The sequence below is a fragment of the Anomaloglossus baeobatrachus genome, chromosome 9 (genome assembly GCF_048569485.1).
Source record: "Anomaloglossus baeobatrachus isolate aAnoBae1 chromosome 9, aAnoBae1.hap1, whole genome shotgun sequence".
NCBI classification, from domain to species: domain Eukaryota; kingdom Metazoa; phylum Chordata; class Amphibia; order Anura; family Aromobatidae; genus Anomaloglossus; species Anomaloglossus baeobatrachus.
The window spans coordinates 22648524-22676378 of NC_134361.1; the positions used below are offsets into that span (position 1 = coordinate 22648524).

At 54.3% G+C, this 27855-nt stretch overlaps 1 protein-coding gene across 3 annotated transcripts in view; it reads right to left on the reverse strand.

Annotated features, from left to right (window-relative positions):
- Positions 1-2943: 2943 nt before the first annotated feature.
- Positions 2944-27855, reverse strand: part of ATF6B (activating transcription factor 6 beta) — a 59115-nt gene continuing 34203 nt past the window's right edge. The window contains exons 1-17 of one of the 3 annotated variants that reach the window (XM_075323262.1): positions 27471-27549; positions 27006-27111; positions 24416-24501; positions 24259-24334; positions 22979-23061; positions 22733-22862; positions 21923-22096; positions 15174-15307; positions 12482-12667; positions 12271-12362; positions 11255-11413; positions 10909-11016; positions 10648-10738; positions 10451-10524; positions 7386-7497; positions 7215-7299; positions 2944-5202 (exon numbers count right to left, since the gene is read on the reverse strand). In XM_075323262.1, the coding sequence (XP_075179377.1) occupies positions 4994-5202; positions 7215-7299; positions 7386-7497; positions 10451-10524; positions 10648-10738; positions 10909-11016; positions 11255-11413; positions 12271-12362; positions 12482-12667; positions 15174-15307; positions 21923-22096; positions 22733-22862; positions 22979-23061; positions 24259-24334; positions 24416-24501; positions 27006-27081 (1875 nt within the window). In that variant the 5' untranslated portion in view covers positions 27082-27111; positions 27471-27549 and the 3' untranslated portion in view covers positions 2944-4993. Of the gene's footprint in view, positions 5203-7214; positions 7300-7385; positions 7498-10450; positions 10525-10647; positions 10739-10908; positions 11017-11254; positions 11414-12270; positions 12363-12481; positions 12668-15173; positions 15308-21922; positions 22097-22732; positions 22863-22978; positions 23062-24258; positions 24335-24415; positions 24502-27005; positions 27112-27346; positions 27450-27470; positions 27550-27855 lie in introns of those variants that run through there. The other 2 variants (XM_075323263.1, XM_075323264.1) reach the window with 2 other exon arrangements.

Below are 27855 nucleotides of genomic sequence, written 5' to 3' on the forward strand. Positions count from 1 at the left end.
GGTTGCATAGGATTAGAAAAACATGTCTTCCATAAACAGCGCCACCCCTGTGCACAGGTTGTGCCTGGTATTGCAGCTCGACAAGACACAACCTATTGCCAAGCTTTTAAGCAAGTGGCTATATTTATTAATAATGCAGACCCCTTTAATACCCCCTTAGGGGTCTGCCATATAGTGCCACAAAACGACAAACATTCAGCAAGCAAAGAAAGCTTACCGTTACCCAGAGTAATAAACTAGGGAAGGTGCCTGCATCCTCCGCAGCTTGTAGGCCCGGCTGGGGGTATATGTCCAGGAGCTCAGGGGGTGGCCACTCTGCGCTAAAAAGGTCCCCCATAAATAGAAGGAGCAATATCATTTCAGAGTCAGACTACAGAGGTTTTGTAGTCTGTTACCATGGAAACACATAGCTCTGCATAAGAGCTGTATACATAAATAGGTGGAATGTTCTTCATCAGGATTTTCATACACGTGCGCACCCCTGGTCCTCTCCACATCGCGCTATTCCCACAGGCCCCGTTTCCCAGTGCGGACGTCTCCATCTCCCGTACTTTCCAAAAAACTACGGGACCCACGGCAGCTGCCAAACACAACAGTGCGGAGTCACGTGCGCAGTCCGGGCGGGCCGGGCTCGGGTCAGGCTGTCAGCCATTCGTCTTGTCTCAGGACTTTCCCATGAACCGGGCTCCACGTTGCGCCTTATATTATAAGATAACAGACTGCCAGGCCCTCCGCGGTGACAAGTGACCTGCGGGGGCGACGCTGCGCTCCTCCAAGGACTTAAAGGGATATTCCTCATTCAGACATTCGTCTCAAAAGTGGCCCCGTCTTGCCCCCAGCAGGAGTGGAGACGTGGCCTCTCATACTTTGCTTTGTCCATTCACTTCTATGGGAGTTAGAAAAAGAACATTGTTACATGTGCGCGGTCACCTCACCTTTATCAATGGCCCGAGAAGGGAGCCAAAAGGTACAGATTCCAGAAAAGAGACCCGCATCAGTCAGACATTTTTGCCCTTTAAATATCAGAAATGAGACTATCCCTTTAAATCCAGTGGAGAACGTTTCTCCTAGTGGCCTGTGTAAGGAGACTTATAGGCCATGAAGTGCTCCTCTAGGAGTTAAAATATGCAAATTGCCTCTCTAGAAGGAAGACAACTCGTTTTATAGCGCCATGTATTGGAAGTAGCAATCCTAAAAGTCAATATCGACCCTTTAACGAGCCTTGCAACATGACTTGGGATAAGAAACTAAACCAGACACGTGTTTCGGTTTGTTGCCCCCTCCTCAGCGCAAAGCAGGAGATCTGATTTGGTTGGGTGAGAGGCCTCTGACTGGGACCAAATCAGATCTACTGCTTTGCACTGATGAGGGGGCAAAATCCCGAAACACGTGTCTGCAAATGGAGTTTTTGGTTTGGTTTCTTGTCCCAAGTCATGTGGCAAGGCGATATTGACTTTCAGGAGAGGCGGCACCGGAGATCGAGTCCTCTTCCTTCTAAAGAGGCAACTGGAATATCCCTTTAAGAGAGTTTTCTGATGCACAAAATAATAAAGGTCTTAATCGATTCATTGTATTCCTGGCAGCCAATCAGAATCTAGCTCTTATTTCTTGAAGACCACTTTGTTAAATGAGAGAAGTGATTTCATTGGCTCCTATTGGAAAAGGCTTTTTGGTGGGAGGGGGGGGGGGGGTGTTTGTAACTGCGCTGGTTTTGATAAATCCCCTATAGAATTATCACAACAAAAAAACAAAAAAATAAAACGTTCGTCCCTCCGGCCCTTTTTTATTTTTCATGTTTTTAACAAGCAATTCTGTTGTAGTCTGTTTCCATGGAGTCACATAGATCCGCACAGGAGCTGTATACACAAATCACTAGGCCATTTTTCAATAAAGATTTTTTTTTGCAAATTTGCGACTTTTTTTTTTAAAAAAAAAATGTTTCATGATTTTTTTCTTTTTTTTAAAGAGAAAAAAAATCATGAAAAAGTTTTTTATTTTTAAATAAATGTAAAACTTTTTCATGATTTTTTTCTCTTTAAAAAGAAAAAAGAAAAAAAAATCATGAAAATGTTTACATTTCTTTAAAAAAAAAATAAAACTTTTCATGATTTTTTCTCTTTAAAAAAAAAAAAAAAAAATCATAAAATTTAATAAATAAAAATGGAAACGTTTTTACAATCTCATTGTTATTGTTGAATTTTTGATCATCATTATACAACTCTTCAGGTTGTCCATCTTGACGGACTGTTTTTTTTTTTATTTAAGTGCATATTTTTAGGTCTAAAAGTCATTTTTGGAGTTGGATTTTGTTACATTTTGCACAATTTTGCCTTTGTTTCCTGATAATTTTAATATTCCTGTAGCCTGTGGTTATAAATCAGCTCTGAAAACTCAGAAAAAGAGCTTTAAACTCTCCTCGGACCATCAGAACGAGCTCACTGAAGGATTCTCAGTTAACTCATTCTACAGCCAGCAATAAACAGCAACACAGAGGATAGAGATGGCAAATGGTGATTTTTTTTTTTTTATTTTTATGCAACCCAATTGCAAAAGTGATGTTTGGCCCCAATTACAGGCATTTATGTAAAAAAAAATAAAAATAAATAAATAAAAAAATAGGCCCCAAAGATGAACAGAAAGAAATGATTGATGGTTGTGCACTACTGCTTTAAAGGGATTTTCCAGGATTTTAATACTGATGACCCAGCCTCCTTAGGAAGGATCCTGAATGTCAGATTGGTTGGGGTCCAGCACTTCCCCTCCCCCGATCTGCTGATTGATGGGTGTGCAGGGAACTGAAACTGGCACAGAGACGCACCCCACCTAATGGCCGTGAGTGGTACTGCAAGCTTCTTCCCAATCATGAGTGCTGCAGACTCATTCAGGTCCACACCAATAAAATGAATGTCCCCGTTGTATCTGTCCATGAATGAGACACGAATGTAGAGTTTTTCATCATTTATTATAAAAATCTTCACCTTAAACAAAATACAAATTAAAGACTGCAGCTACCGGGGGTCGGCGCGCTCTCGGCAGCACGCTCTCGGCAGCACGCTCTCGGCAGCACGCTCCTCTCGGCGGCACGCTCTCGGCAGCGCACTCTCGGCGGCACGCTCTCTGCAGCACGCTCTCGGCAGCACGCTCTCGGCAGCACGCTCTCGGCGGCACGCTCTCGGCGGCACGCTCTCGGCGGCACGCTCTCGGCAGCACGCTCTCTGCAGCACGCTCTCTGCAGCACGCTCTCGGCGGCACGCTCTCTGCAGCACGCTCTCGGCAGCACGCTCTCGGCAGCACGCTCTCGGCAGCACGCTCCCCGTCACTCGCATCCTATGTGTCTTCAATAAAAGCAGCAGACTCTATAAAACCCCCTGACATATCCCATATACAAATAGACAAAGCCCCCATGAGACAGAGGAGCCCACAGAGATGGCCCGAAGCCCTGGGGCAATGCTCAGCGCCAGCCGTGCCCCATCATTCCCTTTAGTCCGGAGTTATTCTTATAAATACGGTTTTATTTATTCGTTAAACCCCCGTTATAATCTGCACATATTGGCTTAAAGGGGAACTCCACTGTAAAATCACAAGTGACTGCAATTAAAGGGGAGTTTCCATCTGACCCATCTATGTGCTGCATCCAGAAGAGGTCGGGGACACAGAAGTGGCCGAGCGGGGCAACTCTCATAGAAATCGATGGGATTTATGGCTGTCCCTGTAATCCTGGCCACCTCCGGGTGCAGCAATCACACAGGGATTCCCATCTCAGCCATGATTGGACGTGATCCCTTTAACCCAGAAATATGCTCATCACCCCTTTAAACATGACGTCCAGGAAGCTGAGGTATGAGGAGCTGTTTGCTGACAGTGGGGTCAGCGGGGGGGGCGCCCTCTGTACCCCGGCTCCCCGGACCATGGGCTGGGGCTGGTAACAGCTGACGGTCCTGGCTTTGGGCGGAGGTCGCCTTTATCCTCTATATGTACACACAATGTAACACGTAAGACCCACACATATATACAGCGGGAGACCCCATAGAATTATACACACGTACACCGAGACCCCCGTATACACAGGACAGACCCATCTCCGCTGATCGTTTCTTCTTGATTCGTCTTAAGTCCGATAGTCCGGAATGTCTGATAATCCAGAATTCACTTTTTCCTTCATATTTGCGTCTTGTGTTGGACGGCGCCAAGGCCCGATCCGGCAACAGACGGGAGGTCCGAGGGGGTGCAGGTATAAATTGTCAGCATATGGCAGCCACAAATACCGGTCCTGCTCCACCCATTAGCGTGGCACCGGTCACCACATCCCGCAGCCGGACCACCTCCGCACATGCTCTATTTCCCTCCTGCAGCACGCCAGCTATTGTGGAACTACAACTCCCAGCATGCCCCTATGGGTGCTGACCCATTATACAGGAAAGTGGGTCACCTGACGCGCTGTGTGTAGTCATGTGATGCTGTGGTGGGCGGAGTCAGAGCTACGCGGCGCTGCACAGTTCTGTTACGTAGCTTACTGTGGTTGGCGCCAGTATGACTCTATGGACTGTACCATGTGCGGGGGGAGGGGGGGGATCACCACAGTTTTAGTATTATTTGGGGCGAGGTGGGGATTAAAGTTTAGATCACATGAAAAAAAAACAAACAAACATAATAAAATATAAAAAGTGCATCGACCTTCATTTTTCCCTTTAGCGCAGAACATAAAAAGACACTATACCGTGCTTAAAGGGACACTCCGGACGAGATATTTTTGTGGGCGGAGACTTCTTGTTTCGCGTTTTACCTGGAGTGTCCCTTTAAGTGAAGTATTTGCTTGCTGTGAGGCTTTTCTGCGGTGTCTATAGTGGAGGAGGACCCGGAGACGTCAGGATACCGGTGCCCGGCCGGCGGCCATCGCCCTTCACTACAGACACACCACATATAGCTCTGGCATCGTTACTTACACGTCTCCTTATATACAGATATGCGTATTTACAATATAAAGGCTTCCTCCTCAGTTCTGCCCGTCGCTCACCGACGTCCGGTCCTGTAGGTAGAGGGACTGGTTCCCAGCTGCGGTCCCTTGCTGTGCAGGGGGGGTCCGGGGTGTTCGTAGTGAGGGGGGCACGGTGGACGACTTAATCTGGATGACCCGGGTGTCCATCACCTCGCAGTCTATCTGCATCATGGTCTCGTATCCCCGGGTGCTGTTATAGACGCTGTCTGCGAGGCACAAGGGGCGGATCGTCAGTAACAAAGCCGCGAGATGACAGACTTAAAGGGGCTGTCCTACCACAACAACTGACCGCCATTCATTGTCTACAGGACTGATGGAGACGGACGTGCGCTGGACTCTGCCTTCTCCATCAGTCCCATAGACAATGAGTCGCATGGTGGTGCGCAACCAGGACAGCCCACCAACCAGACAGGACACTCCGGAGCTCAGGAGTGGTGGAGGTCCCACCGGCCGGACCCCCAGCAATTACTGCTCCAACCAGACAGGACACCCCGGAGCTCAGGAGTGGTGGAGGTCCCACCGGCCGGACCCCCGGCAATTACTGCTCCACCCAGACAGGACACCCCGGAGCTCAGGAGTGGTGGAGGTCCCACCGGCCGGACCCCAGCAATTACTGCACTAACCAGACAGGACACCCCGGAGCTCAGGGGTGGTGGAGGACCCACCGGCCGGACCCCCAGCAATTACTGCACTAACCAGACAGGACACCCCGGAGCTCAGGGATGGTGCAGGTTGCAGCAGTCGGACCCCCAGCAATTACTGCTCCAACCAGACAGGACACCCCGGAGCTCAGGAGTGGTGGAGGTCTCACCGGCCGGACCCCCAGCAATTAATGCACTAACCAGACAGGACACCCCAGAGCTCAGGGGTGGTGGAGGACCCACCGGCCGGACCCCCAGCAATTACTGCACTAACCAGACAGGACACCCCGGAGCTCAGGGATGGTGCAGGTTGCAGCAGTCGGACCCCCAGCAATTACTGCTCCAACCAGACAGGACACCCCGGAGCTCAGGAGTGGTGAAGGTCCTACTGGCTGGACCCCCAGCAATTACTGCTCCACCCAGACAGGACATCCCGGGGCGCAGGAGTGGTGAAGGTCCTACTGGCCGGACCCCCAGCAATTACTGCTCCACCCAGACAGGACATCCCGGGGCGCAGGAGTGGTGGAGGTCTCACCGGCCGGACCCCCAGCAATCACTGCTCCAGCCAGACAGGACACCCCGGAGCTCAGGGATGGTGCAGGTCCCAGCAGTCGGACCCCCAGCAATCACTGCTCCAGCCAGACAGGACACCCTGGAGCTCAGGAGTGGTGGAGGTCCCACCGGCCGGACCCCCAGCAATTACTGCTCCAGCCAGACAGGACACCCCGGAGCTCAGGAGTGGTGCAGGTCCAAGCAGTCGGACCCCCAGCAATTACTGCTCCAACCAGACAGGACACCCCGGAGCTCAGGAGTGGTGCAGGTCCAAGCAGTCGGACCCCCAGCAATCACTGCTCCAGCCAGACAGGACACCCCGGAGCTCAGGGATGGTGCAGGTTGCAGCAGTTGGACCCCCAGCAATCACTGCTCCAGCCAGACAGGACACCCCAGAGCTCAGGGGTGGTGCAGGTCCAAGCAGTCGGACCCCCAGCAATTACTGCTTCAGCCAGACAGGACACCCCGGAGCTCAGGGATGGTGCAGGTCCAAGCAGTCGGACCCCCAGCAATCGCTGCTCCAGCCAGACAGGACACCCCGGAGCTCAGGGGTGGTGGAGGTCCCAGCAGTCGGACCCCCAGCAATCACTGCTCCAGCCAGACAGGACACCCCGGAGCTCAGGAGTGGTGGAGGTCCCAGCAGTCGGACCCCCAGCAATCACTGCTCCAGCCAGACAGGACACCCCGGAGCTCAGGGGTGGTGGAGGTCCCAGCAGTCGGACCCCCAGCAATCGCTGCTCCAGCCAGACAGGACACCCCGGAGCTCAGGGGTGGTGGAGGTCCCAGCAGTCGGACCCCCAGCAATCACTGCTCCAGCCAGACAGGACACCCCGGAGCTCAGGGGTGGTGGAAGACCCAGCAGTCGGACCCCCAGCAATCACTGCTCCAGCCAGACAGGACACCCTGGAGCTCAGGGGTGGTGGAGGTCTCAGCAGTCGGACCCCCGGCAGTTAATCGTCTTTCCCGGCTGACTGAGGATTTCCGCAGCTTGGCTCCTCTCTAGTTTCCGCCCGTTCAGTACTCACCGTTGACAGACATGGCCGGCATCACCAGGGACATCTTAGGACGCGACGTCTTGTTGTGACTTATTGCTGGAAGCAGCAGGTGATCCTGAAAAGACAGAGGCCGGGGGTGACTGTGCGGCTCTGGGGAAGGAGGGCGACTCGTCCCCCCACCGTGCGACCTGCGGCACTGACCCTGCGGAACGACACCACGTAGAACGTATCCTCCCGGCGTTCAATGGCGTCCATTAGAAAGTGATCAGTGGCCTCCTGGGGGCCGAACAGCTGCAGCGGAGCGCTCTGCAACCTGCGAGAGTATATGAGGGTTACAGGGGTCACCCCAAAAAGGTAAATATCACAGGGACACTGGACAGGAAACAGAAGCTGATCACGGGGGAGGGGGGGGGGGGGTCTTGGAGGACCCTCAGTGAACAGCTGGGATCTATAGGGAACCTTGAAGCAGACGCTATATGTTTCTGCAGCATTACACGGTGTGCACTGAAATCAATGGGAAGTGCTGGTAATATGTGGAGCGGGTCCTGCAGAGAGAGGCAGCCGCTGTTCTGTGCCCCGGCAACTACATGGGGGTCACAAGTAAAAGAATCCTGTCCATCAAAATATGTGAGCTGGAAAGAAGACCCCTTTAAGGGAATAAGAAAGATATGCAAAATAGTGAGACATAGGGTGTAACGCGGAGTGGAAAAGCAGACGGGTGTGACCGCAGCACAGTGTCAGGGGGACCGGAGACGAGGGGGTGTGACCGCAGCACAATGTCAGGACGACCGAAGACGAGGGGGTGTGACCGCAGCACAATGTCAGGAGGACCGGAGACGAGGGGGTGTGACCGCAGCACAGTGTCAGGAGGACCGGAGACGAGGGGGTGTGACCGCAGCACAATGTCAGGAGGACCGGAGACGAGGGGGTGTGACCGCAGCACAATGTCAGGAGGACCGGAGACGAGGGGGTGTGACCGCAGCACAGTGTCAGGGGGACCGGAGACGAGGGGGTGTGACCGCAGCACAGTGTCAGGGGGATCCGAGACGAGGGTGCATGGGGGACCGGAGACGAGGGTGCATGGGGGACCGGAGACGAGGGTGCATGGGGGACCGGAGACGAGGGTGCATGGGGGACCGGAGACGAGGGTGCATGGGGGACCGGAGACGAGGGTGCATGGGGGACCGGAGACGAGGGTGCATGGGGGACCGGAGACGAGGGTGCATGGGGGACCGGAGACGAGGGTGCATGGGGGACCGGAGACGAGGGTGCATGGGGGACCGGAGACGAGGGTGCATGGGGGACCGGAGACGAGGGTGCATGGGGGACCGGAGACGAGGGTGCATGGGGGACCGGAGACGAGGGTGCATGGGGGACCGGAGACGAGGGTGCATGGGGGACCGGAGACGAGGGTGCATGGGGGACCGGAGACGAGGGTGCATGGGGGACCGGAGACGAGGGTGCATGGGGGACCGGAGACGAGGGTGCATGGGGGACCGGAGACGAGGGTGCATGGGGGACCGGAGACGAGGGTGCATGGGGGACCGGAGACGAGGGTGCATGGGGGACCGGAGACGAGGGTGCATGGGGGACCGGAGACGAGGGTGCATGGGGGACCGGAGACGAGGGTGCATGGGGGACCGGAGACGAGGGTGCATGGGGGACCGGAGACGAGGGTGCATGGGGGACCGGAGACGAGGGTGCATGGGGGACCGGAGACGAGGGTGCATGGGGGACCGGAGACGAGGGTGCATGGGGGACCGGAGACGAGGGTGCATGGGGGACCGGAGACGAGGGTGCATGGGGGACCGGAGACGAGGGTGCATGGGGGACCGGAGACGAGGGTGCATGGGGGACCGGAGACGAGGGTGCATGGGGGACCGGAGACGAGGGTGCATGGGGGACCGGAGACGAGGGTGCATGGGGGACCGGAGACGAGGGTGCATGGGGGACCGGAGACGAGGGTGCATGGGGGACCGGAGACGAGGGTGCATGGGGGACCGGAGACGAGGGTGCATGGGGGACCGGAGACGAGGGTGCATGGGGGACCGGAGACGAGGGTGCATGGGGGACCGGAGACGAGGGTGCATGGGGGACCGGAGACGAGGGTGCATGGGGGACCGGAGACGAGGGTGCATGGGGGACCGGAGACGAGGGTGCATGGGGGACCGGAGACGAGGGTGCATGGGGGACCGGAGACGAGGGTGCATGGGGGACCGGAGACGAGGGTGCATGGGGGACCGGAGACGAGGGTGCATGGGGGACCGGAGACGAGGGTGCATGGGGGACCGGAGACGAGGGTGCATGGGGGACCGGAGACGAGGGTGCATGGGGGACCGGAGACGAGGGTGCATGGGGGACCGGAGACGAGGGTGCATGGGGGACCGGAGACGAGGGTGCATGGGGGACCGGAGACGAGGGTGCATGGGGGACCGGAGACGAGGGTGCATGGGGGACCGGAGACGAGGGTGCATGGGGGACCGGAGACGAGGGTGCATGGGGGACCGGAGACGAGGGTGCATGGGGGACCGGAGACGAGGGTGCATGGGGGACCGGAGACGAGGGTGCATGGGGGACCGGAGACGAGGCTGCATGGGGGACCGGAGACGAGGCTGCATGGGGGACCGGAGACGAGGCTGCATGGGGGACCGGAGACGAGGGTGCATGGGGGACCGGAGACGAGGGTGCATGGGGGACCGGAGACGAGGGTGCATGGGGGACCGGAGACGAGGGTGCATGGGGGACCGGAGACGAGGGTGCATGGGGGACCGGAGACGAGGGTGCATGGGGGACCGGAGACGAGGGTGCATGGGGGACCGGAGACGAGGGTGCATGGGGGACCGGAGACGAGGGTGCATGGGGGACCGGAGACGAGGGTGCATGGGGGACCGGAGACGAGGGTGCATGGGGGACCGGAGACGAGGGTGCATGGGGGACCGGAGACGAGGGTGCATGGGGGACCGGAGACGAGGGTGCATGGGGGACCGGAGACGAGGGTGCATGGGGGACCGGAGACGAGGGTGCATGGGGGACCGGAGACGAGGGTGCATGGGGGACCGGAGACGAGGGTGCATGGGGGACCGGAGACTAGGCTGCATGGGGGACCGGAGACTAGGCTGCATGGGGGACCGGAGACGAGGGTGCATGGGGGACCGGAGACGAGGCAGAGAGGTGGGCAAAATGTATAATAGGAATATTGGGTGCAAAACCAGTAATAAAAGGCAGGAATGATGATGGGTGACTATGGAGGACGTTAGGAGCAGGACCTGTGTGACTGGAGTCTGGACAGGTGGGCCGGCACCAGGTCTGACAGCGCCATATTGTTCCTGATCAGCGGCTTCTGGAAGACACAAAATTGGTAATAATCATTTATATGGCGCCAACTTACACTGCGGCGCTGCACAATTAGGAAAGAAATAATGTAAACAGATCCTAGTACTCTCCATCAGCCGCTCGCTCGCACCTTTATTTTCCGCTGTTTTTTCGGGATCTGTTTCCCCGTCTTCCTCTCATTCTGATGCCGGCGCACCCACAGTCTGAGCTCGTCCGCTAACCTGTACGAGGGGCAGAGACGGGGGACAAGGGGGTAATGAAGAATATCACCGTACCGTGAACCCTCCCAGACCTTACTCAAGACCCCAATATCACTGGCTCTGACCTGAGAAGACCCCTGTGTGCAGCCCCAGCGCCCCCCATATTACTGCCCGAGACGCGGGGCACCTACCGGAGCGACTCGGTGCGGTTGAAGTGTCGGCAGTCCGAGGTGAGGAAGAGCTGATCCAGGTCCCGGACCATTAAGTGCTTGACGTTTGCCAGCGACCCCGAGGAGTTACTGAAAGAGAAGAGGTCACCAATATCGAAAACTATATAACGGGGGTCTGCGACATCATCACTGACGGGGAACGAATAATGAACCTCCTCCATACGGTGGTCCGACGCCGCTCACTTCTGCACGGGTGGGCAGCAGCACCCCTCACATGATGTCTGCACCTACCCATCGGGACGCTCTGGGTATATTTTCTGGGATGTGGTCCTCACTAACCCCCCAAATAGCGCACACTTCTTCTTACCTGAATGAGCTTTTGCGCTTGGCAGGATGGGGCGCGTAGTATTTTGGTCCCGGGGGCTCAGGCGAATCCCCTTTATTGTTGAATGTCAGCAGGTGGCGGCCCCTGTAGGAGACCCCCGGAGTCTTCAGCGTCTCCTCCGGCGCATTGTTACGGGTCACACTGGACACAAAGGACAACATCGCACTCAGGACACGTCCATAGGTACAAAAATAAAATCTGATCCTCCACCAGCGCACTCAGTCCCCGGGAGGCCGAAGTGTCGCGATACGAGGGAGGCCAGTAAACCGGAGCGATACGAGGGAGGCCAGCACCCGGGAGGGATACGAGGGAGGCCAGCACCCGGGAGGGATACGAGGGAGGCCAGCACCCCGGAGGGATACGAGGGAGGCCAGCACCCCGGAGGGATACGAGGGAGGCCAGCACCCCGGAGGGATACGAGGGAGGCCAGCACCCCGGAGGGATACGAGGGAGGCCAGCACCCCGGAGGGATACGAGGGAGGCCAGCACCCCGGAGGGATACGAGGGAGGCCAGCACCCCGGAGGGATACGAGGGAGGCCAGCACCCCGGAGGGATACGAGGGAGGCCAGCACCCCGGAGGGATACGAGGGAGGCCAGCACCCCGGAGGGATACGAGGGAGGCCAGCACCCCGGAGCGATACGAGGGAGGCCAGCACCCCGGAGCGATACGAGGGAGGCCAGCACCCCGGAGCGATACGAGGGAGGCCAGCACCCCGGAGCGATACGAGGGAGGCCAGCACCCCGGAGCGATACGAGGGAGGCCAGCACCCCGGAGCGATACGAGGGAGGCCAGCACCCCGGAGCGATACGAGGGAGGCCAGCACCCCGGAGCGATACGAGGGAGGCCAGCACCCCGGAGCGATACAAAGGAGGCCAGCACCCCGGAGTGAGCCATAATCATCACCCAAACCTCAAAAATTCAGCTCTGAAAATGCAGCACCAGAAAGGACACGGACCACCCCGACGCCATGTGCTGTTTGGGGGGGCGCTCGCTCACCTGGTGGGCCCGTAATTGAATGCAATGAAGAGTAGGACGACCATGAGGCAGACGACCTTGCGGTTGTTGGTGGAGCCGCGGAGCGACGTGTTCTGTAATACATTAATGGGTGAGAAGTAGAGATTTATCCCAATAACAGTTGTGGAGCGATCCCCGCCCGGACACCTCACCGCGGCCCGCCCCACCCGGACACCTCACCGCGGCCCCTCACCTCCCGCATCAGATGCTGCACAGTGTCCCGCAGCTCGCGGTTCTCCCGGTGAGCCACCTCCAGCTGCCGCTCTGTCTCCTGCAGCCTCGCCTCCAGACTCTGCACATACTCCTTCTTCTTCCTCCGTGACTGACAAGCAGATTCACGGTTTTTAATCATGCGCTGCTGTCTCTTTAAGAGCTTTGGCTTTAAAAAGGGAAAAAAAAAAAGTAAAGGATTGTGGATTATCACTTAGATACAGGGATACAGAGAGCTCCCCCTAGTGGTGACTGCAGATAGAATCTTATCATGTATCTCTGTATACAGGGAGCTCCCCCTAGTGGTGGCTGCAGACAGGATCTTATCATGTATCTCTGTATACAGGGAGCTCCCCCTAGTGGTGGCTGCAGACAGGATCTTATCATGTATCTCTGTATACAGGGAGCTCCCCCTAGTGGTGACTGCAGATAGAATCTTATCATGTATCTCTGTATACAGGGAGCTCCCCCTAGTGGTGGCTGCAGACAGGATCTTATCATGTATCTCTGTATACAGGGAGCTCCTCCTAGTGGTGGCTGCAGACAGAATCTTACCATGTATCTCTGTATACAGGGAGCTCCCCCTAGTGGTGACTGCAGATAGAATCTTATCATGTATCTCTGTATACAGGGAGCTCCCCCTAGTGGTGGCTGCAGATAGAATCTTATCATGTATCTATATACAGGGAGCTCCCTCTAGTGGTGGCTGCAGACAGAATCTTATCATGTATCTCTGTATACAGGGAGCTCCCCCTAGTGGTGGCTGCAGACAGGATCTTATGTATCTCTGTATACAGGGATCTCCCCCTAGTGGTGACTGCAGACAGGATCTTATCATATATCTCTGTATACAGGGAGCTCCCCCTAGTGGTGGCTGCAGACAGGATCTTATCATGTAGCTCTGTATACAGGGATCTCCCCCTAGTGGTGGCTGCAGACAGGATCTTATCATGTAGCTCTGTATACAGGGAGCTCCCCCTAGTGGTGGCTGCAGACAGGATCTTATCATGTAGCTCTGTATACAGGGATCTCCCCCTAGTGGTGGCTGCAGACAGGATCTTATCATGTATCTCTGTATACAGGGAGCTCCCCCTAGTGGTGGCTGCAGACAGGATGTTATCATGTATCTCTGTATACAGGGAGCTCCCCCTAGTGGTGGCTGCAGACAGGATCTTATCATGTATCTCTGTATACAGGGAGCTCCCCCTAGTGGTGGCTGCAGACAGGATGTTATCATGTATCTCTGTATACAGGGGGCTCCCCCTAGTGGTGGCTGCAGACAGGATCTTATCATGTATCTCTGTATACAGGGAGCTCCCTCTAGTGGTGACTGCAGACAGGATCTTATCATGTATCTCTGTATACAGGGAGCTCCCCCTAGTGGTGACTGCAGACAGGATCTTATCATGTATCTCTGTATACAGGGAGCTCCCTCTAGTGGTGGCTGCAGACAGGATCTTATCATATATCTCTGTATACAGGGAGCTCCCCCTAGTGGTGGCTGCAGATAGAATCTTATCATGTATCTCTGTATACAGGGAGCTCCCTCTAGTGGTGGCTGCAGACAGGATCTTATCATGTATCTCTGTATACAGGGAGCTCCCCCTAGTGGTGGCTGCAGACAGGATCTTATCATGTATCTCTGTATACAGGAGCTCCCCCTAGTGGTGGCTGCAGACAGAATCTTATCATGTATCTCTGTATACAGGGAGCTCCCTCTAGTGGTGGCTGCAGACAGGATCTTATCATGTATCTCTGTATACAGGGAGCTCCCCCTAGTGGTGGCTGCAGACAGAATCTTATCATGTGTCTCTGTATACAGGGAGCTCCCCCTAGTGGTGGCTGCAGACAGGATCTTATCATGTATCTCTGTATACAGGGAGCTCCCCCTAGTGGTGGCTGCAGACAGGATCTTATCATGTATCTCTGTATACAGGGAGCTCCCCCTAGTGGTGGCTGCAGACAGGATCTTATCATGTATCTCTGTATACAGGGAGCTCCCCCTAGTGGTGGCTGCAGACAGGATCTTATCATGTATCTCTGTATACAAGGAGCTCCCCCTAGTGGTGACTGCAGACAGGATCTTATCATGTATCTCTGTATACAGGGAGCTCCCTCTAGTGGTGGCTGCAGACAGAATCTTATCATGTATCTCTGTATACAGGGAGCTCCCCCTAGTGGTGGCTGCAGATAGAATCTTATCATGTATCTCTGTATACAGGGAGCTCCCCCTAGTGGTGACTGCAGACAGGATCTTACCATGTATCTCTGTATACAGGGAGCTCCCCCTAGTGGTGGCTGCAGACAGGATCTTATCATGTGTCTCTGTATACAGGGAGCTCCCCCTAGTGGTGGCTGCAGACAGGATCTTATCATGTATCTCTGTATACAGGGAGCTCCCTCTAGTGGTGGCTGCAGACAGGATCTTATCATGTATCTCTGTATACAGGGAGCTCCCCCTAGTGGTGGCTGCAGACAGAATCTTATCATGTATCTCTGTATACAGGGAGCTCCCCCTAGTGGTGGCTGCAGACAGGATCTTATCATGTATCTCTGTATACAGGGAGCTCCCCCTAGTGGTGGCTGCAGACAGGATCTTATCATGTATCTCTGTATACAGGGAGCTCCCCCTAGTGGTGGCTGCAGACAGAATCCTACATATCACATGCACTCACATCCACCTCGGCCGGGCTGTTTTTGCCAGTGGTCGGGGCAGGCACAATGGTCTTGGCTTCGTGTTTAACTGGAGACGTCACGGTTCCCGCGCTCTGTACGGTCAGGAGCTGAGGCACCATCACTGGCGGAGAGGCTGGAGAGACAATGGAGAAGACCATTAGGGGTAGATGGACCGAATGATATAAGGGAGACCTTCACCCCCGCCTAGGGGCACCATGGAGGGAAGGACTGGACTGGGAGAGTACAGCTCTCCTCCTTATAATTCATGTATCTACCCATTTCCAGGAGGAATAACAGAGGCACAGGATAGTGCAGCACTATGATATTCTCCATGGAGGATGCAGATGTCAGGAGAGGATGGGGAGCAGCTGAGCTCGTGATCCTCAGGTGATGAGTCTGGCGGGGAGCGAGGATGTGACACGAGCCCGGGACGTTATTATGGGATTAGAGAAGCGGGAGGGGGGCAGATTCGGGAGACGAGTCAGTACATGCGGAGGGGTTATCTGCAGGAAGCCGTGATTAGAGGAAACCAGAGCGGCCTCCATGATGAGGCCTGTAATCATAGGAGGCTCGTTACCAAACTCTTCTAATCAGGCATGAAATTAGCGAGCCACGTAATAACCAGGAACATCTGCGCCCACGGCCGATCCATGGCCCGTCCTGCGCTATGGACTGTGCGCCCTCAGAGCTGACGCTCCTCCGCGGGGGAAGGGAGGCCGCACATAATGAAACACTTGGAGGAGATTATACAGGAATCTCCGGGCGGGTGCAGATACTGATGGCGTGTTCCTGAGCGGGGTACCGGCACAGAAAACAAAGAGGGAACCGGGTCACCGCGCTCTGCCCCACCTCAGAGAGAGCACCGGGACCGGCCGCAGATAAGGACACGACACAGAAAACCAAGAGCCCGGAGGGAACCGGGTCACCGCGCTCTGCCCCACCTCAGAGAGAGAATCAGGACCGGCCGCAGATAAGGACACGATACAGAAAACCAAGAGGTCAGAGGAAACCGGGTCACCGCGCTCTGCCCCACCTCAGAGAGCACCGGGACCGGCCGCAGATAAGGACAAGATACAGAAAACAAAGAGCCTGGAGGGAACCAGGTCACCGCGCTCTACCCCACCTCAGAGAGAGAACCGGGACCGGCCGCAGATCAGGACACGATACAGAAAACCACAGATAAGGACAACATACAGAAAACCGAGAGTCCAGAGGGAAATGGACCGGGTCACCACGCTCTGCCCCACCTCATAGAGAGCCAGAGACTGGCTGGTACCAGCTAGATGGGATTCAATACCACCTTAGGGGGAGGGGCTACATTTATGGTATATTTGTCCTAAAAATGGGGGCTCTTAAAGGGTTTGCCATAAAATAAATGGGATTCCAGCGATTGGCTGCAGCGGTCACATGAGCTCTTACTACAGTGAATGTGATCTGAGCTGTGGTACTGAGAATGGCCATTGTACGGTGTAAAAATCTGTGCTGTTCAAGCTCTGTATATAGTGTATGTCCAGCTGGCCATAACGGGGGCTGCACACAACGGGGACTGCACACAACGGGGACTGCACACAACGGGGACTGCACACAACGGGGACTGCACACAGCGGGGACTGCACACAGCGGGGACTGCACACAGCGGGGACTGCACACAGCGGGGGCTGCACACAGCGGGGGCTGCACACAGCGGGGGCAGCATACAGCAGGGCTGCACACAGCAGGGCTGCACACAGCGGTTGCTGCACACAGCAGGGCTGCACACAGCGGTTGCTGCACACAGAGGTTGCTGCACACAGCAGGGCTGCACACAGCGGTTGCTGCACACAGCAGGGCTGCACACAGAGGTTGCTGCACACAGAGGTTGCTGCACACAGCAGGGCTGCACACAGCAGGGCTGCACACAGCGGTTGCTGCACACAGAGGTTGCTGCACACAGCAGGGCTGCACACAGCGGTTGCTGCACACAGCAGGGCTGCACACAGCGGTTGCTGCACACAGCGGTTGCTGCACACAGCAGGGCTGCACACAGCAGGGCTGCACACAGCGGTTGCTGCACACAGAGGTTGCTGCACACAGCAGGGCTGCACACAGCGGTTGCTGCACACAGCAGGGCTGCACACAGCGGTTGCTGCACACAGCGGGGGCAGCACACAGCGGTCGCAGCACACAGCGGTTGCTGCACACAGAGGTTGCTGCACACAGCAGGGCTGCACACAGCAGTTGCTGCACACAGAGGTTGCTGCACACAGCAGGGCTGCACACAGCGGTTGCTGCACACAGCAGGGCTTCACACAGCGGTTGCTGCACACAGCAGGGCTGCACACAGCGGTTGCTGCACACAGCGGGGGCTGCACACAACGGGGGCTGCACACAACGGGGGCTGCACACAACGGGGGCTGCACACAGCGGGGGGGCTGCACACAGCGGGGGGGCTGCACACAGCGGGGGGGCTGCACACAGCGGGGGGGCTGCACACAGCTGATCGGTGAAGAAGACGGACCTTTAAATAGTTCTAAATCTGCAGAAGCCGGCGTTCAGGCTCCCGCACTGCACCAATCTCTGCCTATAGGAAACCTGTTTTTTAGTTTTAGACATAACTGGAGCAGACCCGACTATATGACTGTAGGGGCCTCAGGACGCTCGTATACGCCCGTCTCCTGTACAGCTCCGCCGCCTATAGAAATCTCAGCCTGCACCGACCATCCCTCACAACACCAAATCTCAGATGGGTTTCTTGCACAATGGTGGAGATGAGCCACGGATCCCGTCCTGAGCAGCCAGGAGACGAGCGCTGCTCTGGAGCCGCCTATCAGTGAAGTAAGTGTCTTGGTAGGAAGACATAACGATGTCCTGCCAACAATGAACTCATTGTATAGAGAGCAGTACACACTGGGGGCTGTTTGTTAGTAGCTGGAATGTAGGGGCCTCCGCGCACAATCCAGGAGAAGGTGCCTCCGCCAGAACGCAGCGCACGTGCTACCGGGGAGCAGCGCGGGGACCCCAGACAGGAGCCATAAACACGAGCGCAGAACTGCTGGGAGCGCTGCTGAGCTCCGCACGTGACAGGGCGCCCTCTGGTGGCCGCTGATGGAAACTGATCTGTATTTCTATTTTTATTTATTTATTTTTTTTTTACTTTTAACTTTCCGTCATTTGGGAGAAATAATGTTATGATAGATCAGACTTTTGCAGGAAGCGACAAAAACCGAATGAACTTATTTCATATTCTTATAGATTCTGAAAAGGGGGGGTTATAAAAAAAAAAAATTAATATATATATATATATATATTATACACATACACACCATATTTTTCGGATTATAAGACACCCTTTTCCTCCCAAACAATTGGGACTAAAATGAGGGATGCGTCTTAAAATCTGAATGTAGATTACTGGGGCTGGTGGAGAGGGGGTCACAGGAGGGTAGGGGATGCTGTGTGCTGTTGTGTGGTGGGCAGCGGCTCTGTCGTGCTGCGGGCGGCAGTGTGGTATGGGCGTCGGGCAGTGGCTCTGTCGTGCTGCGGGCAGTGTGGTATGGGCGGCGGGCAGTGGCTCGCTCTGTTGTGCAGCGGGCAGTGAGGTCTGGGTGGTGGGCAGCGGCTCTGTTGTGCGGAGGGCAGCGGCTCTGTCGTGCGGCGGGCAGTGAGGACTGGGCGGCGGGCAGTGGCTCGCTCTGTTGTGCGGCGGGCAGTGAGGTCTGGGTGGTGGGCAGCGGCTCTGTCGTGCGGCGGGCAGTGAGGTACGAGCCATTCTGAAGATGTCTGCAGTGCGGGCTTCAAATAATGTCGCCCAGAGTTGGTGTGTGCACGGATGGCGCTCTCAGCTCAAGCTCTCATCTGTGCATGCTCCGAATCCGACCAACATTACTTTGAAGCCCGCACCGCCACCATATTCAGAATGTCCCGTTACTCACCACCCGCAGTGAGCAGCAGCAGCACAGAGCAGCGCCCACTGCACCAGGACAGCACCGCAGCCCCCCGTGAACATCTGGGCCCCCCCTTTGCACCCCCGCAGCATCGCTGTACTCCAGCACTGCCGCTGCCTCCTATGACCCCCGCTACACCACAGCTGCTGCCCCCGGTACGACACCACCGGATTATAAAACAGACCCCATATATTTTTTTTTATTTTTTTTCTCTATATTTGGGGTGCGTCTTATAATCCAGTGCGTCTTATCAAATGAAAATTATGGTTTATATGTTTTTAATTATTTTTAGTTATTTGTATAACAAATTATATTTTAATTTACTAAGTTTTGCTTTATTTTTTAGTTTTTAAACAGGGGACTTGCAATAGTTTGATCGCTATACACTGACAAATGATGGTTTTGCAGTATGTAGCAGAAGTGACAGGACACACGGCTTCTTATTTGGGTTTTCCTGAGGATACGGCTAATCCTGTAATACCCCTTTATATCCCTGCGTTCTCTGCGGCCCCCGGTGTCGTCTTCCTTCCGATGATCTCATGGTAACAAATCTTATATTTCTTCCCCAGACAATGAAGGTTATTTTCTTGCTAATCCAGATCGACAACTATTGTTGTGCTGTGGCACCTGCCGGCGCATTTATAGCATTATATGCCACGTCCTGTATCCGGCTTTCTGCATCGGCCTGTATATGGCTCACCAGCCTGTATACAGCTCTCTGCACCGGCCTGTATATGGATCACCAGCCTGTATACAGCTCTCTGCAGCGGCCTGTATATGGCTCACCAGCCTGTATACAGCTCTCTGCAGCGGTCTGTATATGGATCACCAGCCTGTATACAGCTCTCTGCAGCGGCCTGTATATGGCTCACCAGCCTGTATACAGCTCTCTGCAGCGGCCTGTATATGGCTCACCAGCCTGTATACAGCTCTCTGCAGCGGTCTGTATATGGCTCACCAGCCTGTATACAGCTCTCTGCAGCGGTCTGTATATGGCTCACCAGTCTGTATACAGCTCTCTGCATCGGCCTGTATATGGATCACCAGCCTGTATACAGCTCTCTGCAGCGGTCTGTATATGGCTCACCAGCCTGTATACAGCTCTCTGCAGCGGTCTGTATATGGCTCACCAGCCTGTATACAGCTCTCTGCAGCGGTCTGTATATGGCTCACCAGCCTGTATACAGCTCTCTGCAGCAGTCTGTATATGGCTCACCAGCCTGTATACAGCTCTCTGCAGCGGTCTGTATATGGCTCACCAGCCTGTATACAGCTCTCTGCACCGGCCTGTATATGGATCACCAGCCTGTATACAGCTCTCTGCAGCGGTCTGTATATGGCTCACCAGCCTGTATACAGCTCTCTGCAGCGGTCTGTATATGGATCCCCAGCCTGTATACAGCTCTCTGCAGCGGTCTGTATATGGCTCACCAGCCTGTATACAGCTCTCTGCAGCGGTCTGTATATGGCTCACCAGCCTGTATACAGCTCTATGCACCGGCCTGTATATGGATCACCAGCCTGTATACAGCTCTCTGCAGCGGTCTGTATATGGCTCACCAGCCTGTATACAGCTCTCTGCAGCGGTCTGTATATGGCTCACCAGCCTGTATACAGCTCTCTGCACCGGATTGTATATGGATCACCAGCCTGTATACAGCTCTCTGCAGCGGTCTGTACATGGCTCACCAGCCTGTATACAGCGCTCTGCAGTGGTCTGTATATGGCTCACCAGCCTGTATACAGCTCTCTGCACCGGCCTGTATATGGATCACCAGCATGTATACAGCTCTCTGCAGCGGTCTGTATATGGCTCACCAGCCTGTATACAGCGCTCTGCAGTGGTCCGTATATGGCTCACCAACCTGTATACAGCTCTCTGCACCGGCCTGTATATGGATCACCAGCCTGTATATAGCTCTCTGCAGCGGTCTGTATATGGCTCACCAGCCTGTATACAGCTCTCTGCAGCGGCCTGTATATGGCTCACCAGCCAGTATACAGCTCTCTGCAGCGGCCTGTATATGGCTCACCAGCCTGTATACAGCTCTCTGCAGCAGTCTGTATATGGCTCACCAGCCTGTATACAGCTCTCTGCAGCAGCCTGTATACGGTTCTCTGCGGTGGCCTGTATATGGCTCACCAGCCTGTATACAGCTCTCTGCAGCAGCCTGTATACGGCTCTCTACGGTGGCCTGTAAACAGCTGTGTTCCCGCTTGTGGCCTTTCCATCTCGTGTATATTTTATCAAATGATTTTTTAATGCATTAAAATGAAAATGAGAAAAAAACAACCAATGATTGTCGTCTTGTGAAGCACAGCGCCCCCCTTGTTATCAGGCTGTGTTGAGTATTGCACCAACTCACTGCATCTCAGGTACATTGCATAATCAGATACAACCTGTAGACAATTGTGGCATTTCTTTTGGAGGAAAGCGGCCATGTTTTATAATCATGGACATCCCCATAAATATGAGCAGAACAGCGAAGAGAAAAAATACATTTATGTACATAGCACTGAAGATATGTTATAAAGAGCGGGGAGTATCCAGCATTTCAGCCTCTCCGCAGTGATAAATGGCTGATAACAGAGAGCAAGATGATGTATTAAACTGATTTAGAAGCTGCAGTAGTGACCCCTGCAGGTCTCCAGGAGCTACTACAGATAATAAATGCTTCATTCAGTGCATTGGATCCAGACACAAATTGATACAGATATAATACAGTATTACGGGGGGCGACCAGAGCAGGGGCCTCCTCCATGACGTCCTCATAGAACATATGACGGGGGCTCCTCCGAGTATCCCCCCTGCACTCGAGCGTTACCTGTGAGAGTTGGCACAATGGCGGGCGGAGGTGCACTGGTCACTGGCTGCAGGATGATGGCGTGTGGGGCGCTGCTGGGCGCCGCCGGTGGTTTGGCTCCTGTTGCAGGTCTCGGTTGTAAGGCCGGTTTCTTGGAAATGGAGATGCTGGACTTCGAGAGACATCCGGGCTGAGCTGCAAGAAAGCAACGGCAGGCAGCAGCGTCAGTGCCGGACAGAATATAATAAGTAGCAGCTCATGCTACTGGAGCCACAGCACCCCGCCACCCCAGGAGCCACAGCACCCTCCCCCGAACTGCAGCACAATCCCCGGAGCCGCGGCGCCCTCCCCCGAACTGCAGCACCCTCCCCCGAACTGCAGCACCCTCCCCGGAGCCGCAGCATCCTCCCCCGAACTGCAGCACCCTCCCCGGAGCCGCGGCGCCCTCCCCCAGAGCCGCGGCGCCCTCCCCCAGACCCGCAGCACCATTCGCAGAGCCACAGTGCCCTCCCCCAGAGCCGCGGCGCCCTCCCCCAGAGCCGCAGCACCATTCCCAGAGCCACAGCACTCACGCGAGATGTGCAGCGCCCACAGTAGAACCGAAACGCCCTCCCCCAGAGCCACAGTACAAGATTACTGTTAGACACAGCGCCACTATTGTCTACAGGGCATTTCTGGTACTGCAGATCAGCCTCGTTTAAGTGAATGCAATACCAGACACATCCATGGACAGATGTGGCGCTCTTCCCGACGTGCTGTAATCCCACCTCTCTGCACAGCGGGATATATGACGATTATGCAGCTATGATTACGGACCACTCATGCACTCACCTGCGGGTGACACTGGGAGCAGAGTGATTTGCAGGGAGCTGCAGGGAGCAGGAGGCGCCTCCAGGCCGGTACAGGAGGGCGATGGCGGCAGCTCCACCTTCACTAGAGCCCCGGAGTCTCCTAGAGATGACTGCACCCAGACATAAGGAATGAAGCATAAACTACAGCAGCCACCGCCGGAGACGCTGATCAGTCAGGACATCAGTGACATCAGCAGAGACTGGAGCGCGGCTCTGATCTACTCACCATGTAGAGGCCATCACAGGAGGAGGAGGAATCACAGGACGACGACGAGAAGGGGGACACCGGCTCCGTCTTCACCAAGAGATCTAAAGAGAAAGGAAAAACTAATGTCACCGTCACCTGCTGTCTACAACGTGAGCCTATCGGGGGCCGGACAGAAATTAGCCGCAGAGATCAGACTACACAATGTTAGTTTGTAGTCTGTAACCATGGAGACACATGGCTCTGCATACAAGCTGGAAACACAAAATGACTGGAGAGTTTAATGGACATAAAGCTGCTTTCTCCCTGAGTTTATAGGTCGGGGCTCTTTGCGGTCTCACTATTTTGACAGCTGTGTGAGACTTCCTTTTTCTCACCTGGAAGATACCACTGTGGAGGGGGATGGGGGAGACTGGGAGTGTGCAGCGTGTAAACACAGGAGAGATCTGTGCCGCCGTCTTACTGCTGTCCCTTCTTGCTGAGTGTTATTATAAAGGAGCAATATAAAACTGTTTCCTGTGTGTTATGGAACAGCAGAAGCAAACTGGAGACAGGAATTGAAGAAATCCTGCCTCTGTGTACAGTAAGAAAACCTCAATTAACCCTTTACATGGAACTAATTCCTTTTTTAGAACAATAACCCTTTAGAAGCAGCTCTGTTTCCCTCTCTGATTAACAATTTAGAAGCAGCCTTGTCCTCTCAGATTAACTCTTTACAAGCAGCTGTATCTTCCTTCTTGATTTGAGCTGGATAATACACAGGGATGCCTTTTTACATGGCTGATGAATAAGGAGGTAAAGTTTTTGTTCCTGGTGAATTCAGTTTACACCTAATTTTCGCTTTGACTACTGAAAGCACATCAGGATGCATTAATGAATGGACTAGAACTGCATTTTTTTTTTATAAAACTTAGGGAGATAAATAGATGAATTAATTCTCCCTTTGTATTGTATGGAGCAAAGTAAAAAAACAACAACAAAACAAAACAGCTAAACGGGCCAGATCTGAACATAAGATGATCCCCCTCACAGTTGGTATCTCCCAGAGGTGAACCTCTCACCAGATTTTGTGCTGATAAAGTGGAAATAAATCCTGCGCCCCGTCATAAGGGGGGAAATCAAGTGATTTATCAATAACATGTATTGGAGAAATGTCCTCTAATACCCTCCTCTATCACTTTTTATATTTTTCCCTGTGCCCCACAGGACCCCTTGAAGTGACTTAATCAGCAATGAGCTTTATAATATATATATATATATATATATATATATATATATCACACACATACATACACACACACCTGATAAGTTGATGCTGTGGATCTCATCCAGCGACGAGGACACGGAGCACGACTCTACGTCCATCTGGTTGTCATACTGAGGAGAGGAGAGAAGTGATGTGGACAGAGAAGATGGAGCGGGACAAATGCCCAAACCACAGGGGAGGACGTGACTTACCAAATGTAGAGGATACGTCCCGAAGCCGGGTGGAAACAGGTCGCCATAGTCGTCTGACACGTCGGCGTAACTGTACAGGCCTGTATCTGAGACACAACCAAGATGTAAGAACCTCACCCACCGCGGCGGCAGCATACACAAGGTGCCGCCATAGGTAGAGGGGTGGACGGGCTGCATGGTGACAGTAGAGGACCCCAACCTTAGCCCATTCATTGTATCAAGAATGGTCTGGGCATCGAGGTGACGTCCTACACTTCCCTGACACTACCAACGCCATGCGGTGACAGGACGCGTCGTCGGTGCGTTGTACATACAGGGCTGCAAGACTTTGAGCTTCAGGCTACAGAGAATTCAGTGCCGGGCTTGTGCAGGTCCAGACAGGACCGGATAGATGGAGTGTGTGCAACCACCAAACCTCCGAGGGTCCATCAATGTCAATCGAATCATGGCAGCAATTCTGATGTTTTGATTTTCCTCTTTAGTGTTTATATTGGCCCTATCTCCAGGCCAGAAGTCGGCACTTTTTCCTCTCCTAAGTTATTTTTTCTTGTTGTTTTTTTAAATCCGAAATTTGGTTTCAGAGATATGGGCCTTTTAATATAGTACTTTTTATTTTTCTTACCCAGAGGCTGTGGCTGAAAATATAATTATGCAGAGCAGCCTAAAGACCCGCCCCTGAGGATCCTGCGAGCCCCGCCCCTTTGTAAACAAAACCCCTAAAAAACAATAAATAGCATTTAATAAACTGGCCGACATCTCTGAAACCAAATGGCGGATAAAAAAAAATTTGATAACTCAGGGGAGCAAAAACTGTTGACTTCTGACCTGGTAACAAGTCCTTTAAATAATTTGATATGCTCATAGATTGGACCTCTGCAGCCGCGGAGATACTGAATATTCAGAAAAGCCGGGGGGATGGTGGGGGGGGCAATTTTATTATTTTTGTTGTTGTTAATCTGTTGTGAAATATTTATTTACTGCATTTTTAGTCCTTCCCAATGGACATGAATCTGAGATCATTTGCACTCCATGCGGGAATAATTCTGCACCGCTGCATGTAGCAGAACCAGTGTGGGTCTCTGAAGCTCAATCTGTGGCAGGGGCTCCCGTACGGCAGCAGCGGGGTCTTCAGAGGACTCCAATTGCCATGACAACCTATTGGTGCCCTGTGGTGGCAATGGGAGCTGAAATTGACAACTAACTTAAATGCCGCTGCCGAAAGTTGATGGCGGCATTTAAGCGGTTGGACGGCAGCAGTCGGCGCTCGCAGAGCAGATGTATAGAACTGTTGTAATCTGGCTCCATAGATCTGCACCCGCCCATGGGGGATGTATGTGGAGCGGGAATAGGCACTGCCATCATTTCTAGCTAACGCCACTCCAGAGGAGACCCTGATGGCATGCTGATCCCTGGACTGGGACCCCCCACTGATTTGGAAAACCAACCGTCGCGCCATTCCTTCAGTCTGGAGCTGATGGAGGAAGCTGAGCGCCGTGTTCTCATGTGGGGCCAAACACTGCCTGAATGTTACCGCCCTGCTCTGACCGTGCTCTACACCGTCCATCCACCCGTTTCGCGCTGTCGCTTTCTGGTAGCCATGTCCAGATGTCTCCCACCATGTGGCGCCACACACTGCCGTTGGGATATCGCCCGTGCTCAGCTCTACACCGCCCATCCGCCCCTTTCATCCACCTGTGCCGTCACTTTCTGGCAGCAGTGTCCGGATGTGTCCCGCCACGTGGCGCCATACACTGCCAGAATGATACAGCCATGCTCTGCCCGTGATCAGATCTACACCACCAATCCACTCCTTTCAACCCCTGTGCCGTCATTTTCTGACAGCAGTGTCCGGATGTTTCCCACCATGTGGCGCCACACACTGCCTGAATTTTACCGCCCTGCTCTGCCCGTGCTCAGCTCATTACCGATCATCCACCCCTTTCATCCCCCTGTGCTGTCGCTTTCTGGTAGCAGTGTCTGGTTATCTCCCGCCATGTGGCGCCACACACTGCCGTTGTGATACCGCCCTGCTCTGCCCGTGCTCAGCTCTACGCCGTCCATCCGCTCCTTTCACCCCCCTGCGGCGTCACTTTCTGCCAGCCTCCCACGTGGTGCCACACACTGCTGTTGTGATATCGCCCTGCTCTGCCCGTGCTCAGCTCTACACCGCCCATCCCCCTGCGCCATCACTTTCTTCCAGCCTCCCACGTGGTGCCACACACTGCTTGAATGAAATCGCCCTGCTCTGCCCGTGCTCAGCTCTACGCCGTCCATCCGCCCCTTTCATCCCCCTGTGCTGTCACTTTCTGATAGCAGTGTCTGGATATCTCCCGCCATGTGGCGCCACACACTGCCGTTGTGATACCGCCCTGCTCTGCCCGTGCTCAGCTCTACGCCGTCCATCCGCTCCTTTCATCCCCCTGCGCCGTCACTTTCTTCCAGCCTCCCACGTGGTGCCACACACTGCTGTTGTGATACTGCCCTGCTCTGCCCGTGCTCAGCTCTACACCGCCCATCCCCCTGTGCCGTCGCTTTGTGGCGCTCCACCCCCGCGGTGTCCATGCCGGTGCGCAGTATACGGTGTATATACCCCAGTCCTCGCTGGTCAGCAGGTTGTCGGCGCAGAACTTGGTGTCCAGGTCGTTGAGCAGCAGGTCCGTCGCCATGGTGACCGTATATGGCGGCGACCTCGGAGCCTGTAGGAAGAAAGACACGGCATGAGGTCGACAGGAAATTATCAGTGGAAAAACGCCATTCGCCGGAGGAGCACAGAAATGAAGCATGGCGGCTACTATCAGACATTAGTAATCGATAGACAAAAAATTAACTGGGAAGACTAAAGTCACATGACTCAAAGTGCTAAACCAGGTCAGGTGACGAAAGTGGCCCATGCACAGAGTCACTGGCCATCTCTCGGCCTAATGGACTCACAGGGTGACGTCACTTCACATGAAACTACAAGTTATGACGTCACTGAATATAAACCATGATGTAGGTGACGTAGAGGCGGTAACGCAGGTCGCAGTAACGCGTCACATTGTCACCCGGTGCTCACCGATGTCAGGAAGAGACCGCAGCCGCCGTCAGGAAGCCTCAGGTCACAGACACACGCTTCCACCAATCACTAATCACGCCCGTAAGCTTTCACCCAATCAGTGGACGAGAAAGCAATGACCCGCCTCTTTCAGGTATTTACAGATTATCAATAGAGGAAGACAGTGCAGAAATGCTGGCCAATCAGCTGCTCGGCAGGACTTGAGTGTCGTGCGGATAAGCCAATAAGCTTACAGAAGGGGAGTGGCCCGATAAAAAGTGGAAAGAACCTTCCCGATGTTATCTGATTGGACAGAAAGGAAGAGTCATCATTTGACAGGCGACCCATGATGCTTTGCTGTTCAACGCATGCGCTGTCATGTGCGATCTAGGTTGTCGGGAGTTGT